Source organism: Denticeps clupeoides, chromosome 6 (genome assembly GCF_900700375.1).
Source record: "Denticeps clupeoides chromosome 6, fDenClu1.1, whole genome shotgun sequence".
In the NCBI taxonomy this organism is placed as follows: Eukaryota; Metazoa; Chordata; class Actinopteri; order Clupeiformes; family Denticipitidae; genus Denticeps; species Denticeps clupeoides.
The window spans coordinates 13,468,838-13,478,810 of record NC_041712.1 but is presented as its reverse complement, the minus strand read 5'-3'; the positions used below and the strand labels follow the sequence as shown (position 1 = coordinate 13,478,810).

The 9,973-nt window shown below is 43.2% G+C and overlaps 1 protein-coding gene across 1 annotated transcript; it reads right to left on the bottom strand.

Annotated features, from left to right (window-relative positions):
* Positions 1-4,164, bottom strand: cldn7b (claudin 7b). Its single transcript, XM_028983724.1, has 4 exons — positions 3,721-4,164; positions 1,351-1,515; positions 1,174-1,258; positions 1-1,060 (listed from the first exon to the last, which is right to left on the bottom strand). The coding sequence occupies exons 1-4, from the start codon at positions 3,941-3,943 to the stop codon at positions 904-906; spliced, it is 630 nt and encodes a 209-aa protein (XP_028839557.1). The 5' UTR covers positions 3,944-4,164; the 3' UTR covers positions 1-903.
* Between the last annotated feature and the right edge of the window lie 5,809 nt (positions 4,165-9,973).

Below are 9,973 nucleotides of genomic sequence, written 5' to 3'. Positions count from 1 at the left end.
TAATAAAGAAAAAATGTTTATTTACACTAGGTTAATTCAATGATAAATCAAATAACAAAAACCATTTAAAAAAAAAAAAAAAAAAAGTTCTTAACTGTGGTGGAAGTACTATGCAGTTCCAGTAGGGAGGAAGAAAGGGACTGATTATTAACTAGTCCATGTGGAGGTCTACAGGTAATGAAAACATTTGTTCAACATTTGAGAACAGATAAAAGGAAAATTGCATAGTGCTCAGAAGAGGTTAGGCTTGGTGATCAGTAATTGAGGCATCTTAATGTCTTGCACCACAGATAAGAGTCTCACACACACACACACACACACACAAAAATAAAAAAAGGTTATAAACAATGCAAAATGTACTAAAGGGGCTAAACTTAATTTGGCCAAATAAAAAACTACAATAAAAGCTCCTAGAACAGTTTATGGAGCTATTAGGCTGCATTAATACATTAACCTTTCAATTCTCCAGAAAGGCCTGGAAACCAAAACAGAAGTGAAAGCACGTATCGTGATTGATCATTAACAGTTTTCCTGCCTTCTCTACATTCCAGGTTGAAACTGCCTGGTTTCGAACAGGAACTCAGTGGGCTAAACTGTTCAGTTTGGGACTATGACAACTTCAAGTGCCTTCATATTGTTATTGTTTATCATGAATATATTAACAGCACAGGCTATACAATAAAAAGAGGAGCACAGTCTGACCAGGGAAAATACAGTACACAAAGAGCAGGAAGTTTCCCTGAGCATCTGCACATCATAATATTTGCTTCCCGTGAGGAGGCATTAAAAGAAAAAGTGGACAACTGGGCGAAAAAGCAGTAAAAATGTGTCAGCAGTGGACAGGCCAGACTGACACTGACTCGAGATATTTTTCTTTTTGGCAATCTAACAGGCTGGTACTTTTTACACGTAGTCTCTGGATTTGCTTGCTGGTTTGGATGCGATTGGGTGTTTAGGTGTGGGTTGCCTACGGGGACAGGAGGCAGCCATCATCGCAGCTCCCATTACATCAAGGAAAGCACCAGCCCAGGCAACGAAGATCGCAGCGCCAAACTCGTACCTGAGGACAACAGTCAAGCACGGAGTCAGATAGAATCCTTTGTAAATGCTTTGTCCCAATTGCCCAATTCCTTTGACCTAAAGTGCAAAAGTGAAATAAATAAAAATACATACTTTGTGTTGACTGGGGTAAATGGGTTGTAGAAATCCCTGATGATGTTGCTCGTAAACCACGAGCAGGCGATAATGGCACACAGAGCTGCAGAGCAGATCAAAGACTTAAGTACACAGACTAATCTTATGAATAACACTGAAATCCAAAGGTATTTTTTAAAGGTAAACACCACTCACATCCAAGCACCATAATGATTCCTGCAGTCATAGCGATGCGGGCTTTCTTCACTTTGTCATCACCTCCACAGGTGGTGCACTTCATGCCCATGGAGGCCACGCCCAGACCGGCTGCAGTCATCAAGATGCCCACAATCATGAGGGCACGTGTGGCCTGGATGGCACCTGGAGATTTAAAAAAAAAAAAAAAAGCGATCAGCACAGTGAGGCCAGAAATCGCAGGACGTCACAAAAAACGCGGTTAAATGGTCACAAACTGGAGTCACAACGAGATGGAGCAAAGATATGCAAACTACTGAAACCATAGCAACAGAAATACCTTCTCATGTCCCTTAGTGCTGCGTAACACCCCTCCCCCTCTATTTCATCTCACCTGTAGTCAGGTGCAGCAAGAACTGGTTTGAACCAGAAGCCACCTGAGGGAGAGAAGGGGTGGGAATGTGTCTGTGTGTGTGTTTGTGAGTGGGAGAGAGAGAGAGAGAGACATTGTGTTTGCCCTTCCTCGGTAGCATAAAACAGGTCTGACCAGTCGTGACTGTGACAAAAGAGAAGATCGGGTTTCGCTCGCGCGAACCTTCCCCATTTCACAAACAGATCCAACCAAGATTTGCATGGGCTTGGCCACTCCTTTTTCGGTGAAAACCGCATCCACCGTCAGTTCCTGAACTTTCCCAGGCTTTCCATGGAAGCTCTTGCTTGACCTCGTCTAAAGAGACTTCCAGATGCCCTTTACAGGTTTATAGGGCTCAGTGGAAGCTGGACCATGAAAAACCGTGCTGCATTTAACTAGGAACCTTATTGGTAGAACACGGTTTTAAGGGCCCGACAGGCACAGTTGACATTTTCAATCATCTCGGAGCGAATAAAAAGGAACATAAAGCAAACTGTTCTATCTGAAAGTGTTATCGGCCAGTGTTATCAGAAGCAGGCTTGTGTGCATGTTTGCAGGTGCGATAACACAGAAGAGTTTTTTTTATTCCTCAAATATATTATTCCAACACGCAAGTCAAACAAATCCCAGACACCTTGGCCATAAACAGTCAGCCCCACAGTGTCAAGACACCAGGCGGATCCCCTGTTCACGCCGGTTGCAGCAGTGAGAACAGACCAATGAGGCTTTCCCTCTCAAAACCGGAGCCACGCCCAGGCTACAGGAACAAGCAGGAGCCGGGATCAGCGGCTAAGCAGTGAGCCCTAAATGAAAGGCCTGCGATGCCTCAAATGTGCACGTCTGCATCACCGTTTTCAGGGCTGTTATCTCACGGCCGACGTCTCTGGAGTGAATGTGATTCAAAATAAACGGACATTTAAAGAAGGGGGAACTTGCAGAAAATGCAGTTTTTAAACTGTTTTCCACGGTCCTGAAAGCTGCAGCCGTACATTTGGTGACAACAGCAAGGTTTTCAAAGTCAGATGAATCACAAGCAAGGGAGACCCGGCCCGTCCCATCCGTGATCTGTGCTGCTGCTACCTTTCCATCTGATCAAACGGACTGTGATTTATATAAAAAAAAAAAAAAAAAAAAAAGAAAAAGGCCTCAAGCACACTGCTGACTGCGGGCAAAACAAACACTCAGCTCGCTCCTGCATAAAGAGGGGGGGTCTGTTGGCACAACAAGATAAGAGGCTTCTTAATCCCGGCCGACCGACACCTCTCACCTCCCCGTCGCTGGGGCGGCGGCCGGGGCCGGACAGGGCGGGGCGGGGCAGAGTGATTAATATTCCCCCCTGTTACAAAGTAACCCAAGTGGGTCTACAAGTGGATTCCCCATCAAAAGCTAAAACTTGATTTAAAAAAAGAAAAAAAAAAAAAACGTCGTACCTCAGCACGGAAACGTGATGAACCTTGATTTTGGAGGAAAATAAATTTTTTAACACCCCAACCCCACCCCACCCCCCCATCTTATGACCGGACGCAGTTATGCCCGAAGGCAAGAACCTGCGCTTCAGTTGAAAAGCCAGTTTGGAGCAATTCACCCACCTTGAAACAAAAAAAAAAAAAAAAAAAAAAAAAAAAAAAAAAAAAAGGGTGTGGGGACGACTTCTAAAAACACCTGTTGGGTAGTATTTTGTAGTAAAATCCACCAAAATAAAAATAAAGTTCTATCCGGGGATTTTAAAACATGGTTTTAAAAGAAGAGGCATTTTCGTCACTACAATAAACGTTCACACCAGGTTAATACGCCAACAGCGTGGTTATTTTTATCCGAGTTAACATACGGGGCCCAGATGCTCAAATAATTAACACGGGGGCGAGAGTCCGTGCGCGCTCCCGACTCCCGGTAACCGATCTCACCTGCGTCATCCTCGGCGGGGACGCGCTTCGCTTTAGAACGAACATACCAAAAAAAAAAAAAAAAAAAAAACTTACTGTCCAGCTGCAGGATGGAGTCGTACACCTTGCACTGCATCTGCCCGGTGCTCTGATACGCGCAGGACATGAAGAGTCCCTGGTACATGGCCACCGCCGTGATGATGTTGTCCCCCACGTACGCGGACATCTTCCACTGCGGCATTATAGTCCCGGCGAGCAGGCCAATCAAGCCCAGCAGCGACAGCGCGAATCCCAGCAACTGCAGCCCTTTATGTGCCATCTTCCGCCTCAAAGTTTCTTCGCGACAATAATAATAATTAAAAAAAAAAAAACTGTATAAAAGTAATATAGAAATACTCAGAAAAGTCCAGACGAGTAGAGCGGATTTACTCCTTCGCTACTCCCCCACAACGTCCTCCAAAAAGTCCGCGGCGTGAATGAAAAGGAACTTTAAAAGTCGTCCTGCTGGCGCACCTGTTGGTCGCGGCCGCGCCTCGGATGTGAAACGACTGGCGCGCGCGCGCGGGAGCGCTTAAAAGGAGGCGCGTGCCCGCGGTGGGGTGAGGGGTGGAGGAGGAGGAAGAGGAGGAAGAGGAGGAGGAAGAGGAGGAGGTTTCGGCTCCGGTGTTCCCGCTGCTGCTGCTCCTCTGTTTCAGTTTTGGAGCCCACGGGTTTCGTGACGTCATCACGAGTAGCTGAAGAACGTCGGCAGGTAAGAAGGGAAAAAAACGCCTTCTGTTTTCCACCTGAAACAAGACGCACTTCGAGACGTCTGAAGGTGAAAAAAAGAGGCATGACAGTACTAAAACACTAAAAGTAATTAGACTTTAAAAAGGCTATTGGGGAGAAATCTCAATTAAATTAAGTATATTTATATTATAAATTATAAAATATACACTGCACTTGAGGATATTGTAATTTAAATATATGACATAATAGTCATAGTTGTATTTTTTGTAATTTTTCATTTTGCATGTACTTTGATTATTTGTTTTTTTTTTTTGTCCCCGTCAACGTAATGCATGACAGTCATCTGGAAGTATTACTGTAGACCAAAACTACAGAAGTTTCTGTTTCAGTCATGCTCACTATGTTACCTTCCTGACAGGATGTGTGTGTGTGTGTGTGTTGTGAGGGGGTGTGGCTGTAACATGACCCCGGAGCTTTGGCCTATTGAGCAGTAACAGTAATATCTACAGTACTCCTAGTACCACTGACTGTACTACGTTTCTACACCACTTAACGTAACCCATGATTTTTTTTATCAACATTTTCGTTGTCGCTCGAATCATACATGTTCAGGTTTTGCTACTGTTACTCTTCAGTGACTTCAGGTATAGGTGCCTCCCAAGACAACAAAGACCCTTTTGTATGAGTAGAGATGACCTGAAACATAAAAAAAATGTGGACGTGCATGGCAGACCCCGCAACGTCCTGCTAAACCCCCACAAAGTCTTAAGGACTTTTTTTTTGTGTTCCTCATTAATCAAACATTACTTTCAGGTTAATGAAATTTGTTTTCTTAACAAGTGTGGTCAGGAATGCCTCTCCCTGGCCTTGTCCTAACAACAGACCCCATTAAAATTCCCACAAATAAATTGTCTCCTAAAATGTACAGATTAAAAACATCTTATGTTGCTTTGATTTAATATGATTCATGACCGAAAATTAAATACTCGGTTCATTTCGGTTCAGTTGTATTTGTACAGGGTTCTAATGTATACAAACGCCACAAAGCCGCTTCACTAAGAACCTGAACCACCCAGCTTAATCAGAGTGACTTAGAACAGACTGCCTGCCGTTGGCTGACCAGGAATTTACCTGATTCAGAGGATCATAATGCAGGAAAATTCACTCATTGTGTTGTAAAGGTTGCAGACCAACTGCAAAGCATTGGTGTTGCATTTTATTGATGAGAATGTATTAAAATGGTGACAAGAAGATATGCCATTTAATAATATGCATTATTGTATTATTTGATTGCAATATTGATAATCGATTGGTTTAACATTTTAAAGAAAACAATGAAAAGAAACAATTTTCATTAAATGTCTAACATCTTTTGGTGAACAAAAAGTCAATATGATATTTTTAGGCTTGAAATGCTGAAGTGAGTTTCACATTGTACAATTCCAGAAATATTTCAGCGCAGGTTGTGTAATGTCTTGACAAATTGACTAGTTGTTCTCATTGGTTGGTAAGTATAATAAACGTTATTTTGCAGCAGTCAGACTGACACTGAAATTTGTCTCTCTCCGATTCTAAATGGAAGACCATGTCAACAGATTTCTAAAGCAATAAGATGTAGAACAAAACCAGAAATATCACCATGATTCTTTCATGTTCTTTTTGGCATAAATTACCCTGTTTTCTATCTGAGAAAATGACATTAAGGAGAGGGAAAAGTCTGGTCACTGCTAGCTGATATTGGCAATTGGCAACATAATTATCAGATGCTGTATGACGAATATTTTATTGGTAATGTGAGAATAAAACTTTGTATTCTTTGGCTTGTGAAAATGGCCTTGAGATGCATTCCAAATGGGCACTGATTGTGACAGTCACACCCCTTCTTAGTTTTTTTGGCATGGGGGTTACACTGTTTATTGGGAATTGTGCAGAGGAACAGTATATTCAATATATTGAGTAGAATTTTTGAGTGGAAAATCTGTAATATTTTGAATCCAATAGATTCAAAAGCAGTTAAGGAAGTGGCCCCATAATCAGAAAGTTGCCGGTTTAAACCCAGATCCACCAAGGTGCCACTGACGTGCCACTGAGCAAAGCACCGTCCCCACACGCTGCTCCCCGGGCGTCTGTCGTGGCTACCCACTGCTCACCAAGGCTGATGGTTAAAAGCAGAGGACAAATTTCACTGTATGCACCGTGTACTGTGCTGCTGTGTATCACAATAACAATCACTTCACTTCTCAAATGACTGTTTTACTGTATGTTTTTCATCTTGAAGCTTTTTCCATTTTAAAATTATCCAGGTTGACTTACAGTTCTTATCGATGGTTGCTTCAGTAAGCAACAACATTGATATTGATGTATTTCTACATTTATTTAGCATGACTAACTGGAAACAGATTTGACTGATAAACTGTCAGGATTGGAGACAAGAGGACACAACAAGAGATCCACGGCCACGGCAGCAGGAATCAACAATGTGGTCGACCGAGTACACTGGACCTTTGTCCATGAGTCGAGGGGGAGGAGGAGGACGAGAAGGAGGCTGTAGAGGGGAGGTTTCAGTTCATAACAGTAAAAAACTGGGTGAATTTGAAGAGATGGAGAGAGACGAAGCAGGTAAGGTAGGTGGTAGTAGCCTAGTGGTTAACACACTCGCCTATGATTTAGAAGACCCAGGTTCAAATCCCACTCACTACCATTGTGTCCCTGAGCAAGACACTTAACCCTAAATTGCTCCAGGGTGGGACTGTCCCTGTAACTTCTGACTGTAAGCAGCTCTGGATAAGAGCGTATGATAAATGCTGTAAATATAAATTTAAGACACAGGATTGATGTTGGAGAGGATTCAATATGGACCAACGAATCGGGGGTTCTTTTTCTTTGACTCGGTCCGAAGGTGCAGGTTCCAGGTGGACAGCCATACTTGGTCGCCAGGACCTTTGGCAGTCCCATCAAAAAACCGAACACGGACGTTGGGGAAGGGGTGCAGATTGAAGTGGTTCCTGACTGTGGTGTAGAAGGTGCTTTGGAGCTGGCACACACTGCACAGGTATTGATATACTCCTAGACGTCATTGCCGATGGAAGGCCATCAGAACGCTGCGGATGAATAGGATGGTGATCAGGGTGAACCGAGAGGGCAGAGTAGTAACCCCAGTGGATTACAGCAGACGAGGGGACTGTAGAGGTAACCTTGAGGTGTGTTGGATGTCTGGTTTCCAGAGACCGACACAGCAGACAGACGACACGGTCAGGGGCCAGGATGGACGCTGGGCACTGTATGGGATGGTGTTGGCTTGAAAGAGCATCTGCCTAAATGTTTTTAACACCGGAACGTGTGAAATTGAATTGTTCAGAAAACAGAGCTCACCTGGCCTGGCATGAGATCAACTTTTTAGTGTTGTGGGTAGGAGCCACAACGCAACTGATTCCAGCTTCCTGGGATCCATGGCCACACCCTGGGAGGAGATGGTAAAGCCCAGGAATGTAGTGGATCGCTGGTGGAATCCTCACATTTACAAGATACCTTTTCAAAACAGCTCTCACATGTTTGCACCTGCGATTGAAAGGTAAATTCGTATGTTGTCCAAATAAACGTACACCCACTGTCCCAGCATGTCCCGAAGGACATTGTTACCAAAGTGCTGAAAGACGGTGGGTTCGTTACAGAAGCCAAACAGAATCACCAGACTCTCATAGTGGTCTGTAGGGGTGATGAAGGCCGTCTTCCACTCATCACCCTCGCTGATGCGAACGAAATTGTCGGCTGATCTCAAGTGGTAAAGATCGGCGCACCACAGAGGGCATCGAGGGCGGTGTTGATGACCAGCAGGGGGGCACAGTTTTTGATGGTGATTTTATTGAGGCCTCTAGAATCAACGCAGGGCCTTTATCCCCCATCCTTCTTGGAACTGAAGAATGAACATGACATGCACTATGTGACTTTCCCCCTCCCCCCATTTAAGGGGATGGGATGCTCCTGTGGGACCCACTGTGTTCCTTCGTCTGTTTATTGCTTTATGCCCCCACCACCAGACCAATGACAAACCTACATACCTCGAATAAAAGCACTCAATTAGGCTGAGATCAGAGGAATGCCTGTGCTTGAAAAGCGTTAATCATCAGTGACAAAAAAAAAGTCTGGAATGAGTGGAGGTGTGTGTCAACACGCGATGAGTAAGGCCTGAGAAACCATGATATGCCAGTTTCATTTCAGGAGGGAAGGGTTTCATGGGTTTCAGTTCACACAGTGCTGCAGGACCATATCAGCGCTATATTTCATCGATGGCGAGCAACAGTGATGGCCGGCCTAAAAACAGTATTTCATTAGCACGTTTTGGAGGTTTTCCACGGCTGTATATTTTGACAGCTGTGTGGGAGCTTTTTTCAAATCTTTGTCAAATCGCTGGGAGGGACGTCAGATAAAAACCGGCCAGGCAGGTTTAGTAAGTATTTACTGAGCCTAGAGGTTTTTTTTTTTTTCCAAGAAACCAACCAAGTCACACACACACACACACACACACACCTACACATAGTCCGATTCACACATATATTCACTTGTAATCACTGAAGCTGGGGTGAGGCATTTCACACACATGACCAGGCACATGAGGATACTGCCAGAAAGAAAGCCACTCTAATCGGAAGTTCTCTTCTGACTGTCAGTGTGAAGGCAGACTTCCTATAAATATTTTTAACATGGAAGTACAAAAGTAATCCTGTTTTTTTTTTTCTGCTGCACTCGGCTGCATGATACCACAGAGCACGTGTGTGTGTATAACAATTGAGGTTGAGGAAGCAAGTGAGAGAGAGATACAATATTGTCCTCCTAATCTTTGAAATTCATATTTGTATTTAATTTGTATTACAATTAAACAAATGACAGCTGAATATGTAAAAGCCTGTCTGGTTTGAGGCCTAGTGTCTTTTTTATACATTTAAACACTGTCTCCTTTCTTCATGGTGGTTATAGTCAGTCACTTTGTATTATGAGATGTGTGATGTGTGTATGGGCTGATGTTGCATACATGGATCCATTTAGATTCATTTAAATGTAAATGCAGGAGTCCATAGTGCATCCTACCTCCCCACTCTGCACTATTTAAATCCCACCCGATCAATGTGGCACACATGCCAGATGCAAACAAAATGAAGCTAAAGACACACAAAACTATCGAATAGGTATTGGGGATCACATAAGATACCAAACCAAGAATGCAGAAAGATTATCTGCACCTGTATTCTACAATTCTGACTGGTGAGCAAGTGACATTCTGACATCTACCAACGTGTTGTTGTATGCAACATAATTCAAATTCCCCCTTCACGCAGTTACCTTTTTTATACGAGATGTTGAGACCTTGTGATCATATGTGTGACATTTTAAAACAATTAATATGTCAAATGCCAAAACAACACACTTTCAAAAGCATGGTGACATTAGTATGATGTATGCTACTGATACTGATGGTCACAATTAATTGGCATTTAGCTTTTAAACACACATTGTAGCACTAAGTGTAGAATTTTTGTGAAACTTCAAAATAAGGTTGTAAATACTTTTTAATTTGTTTAAAATGTGCCAATTGCCTGAAGAAAGTGTTTAAATGTATTTTTCA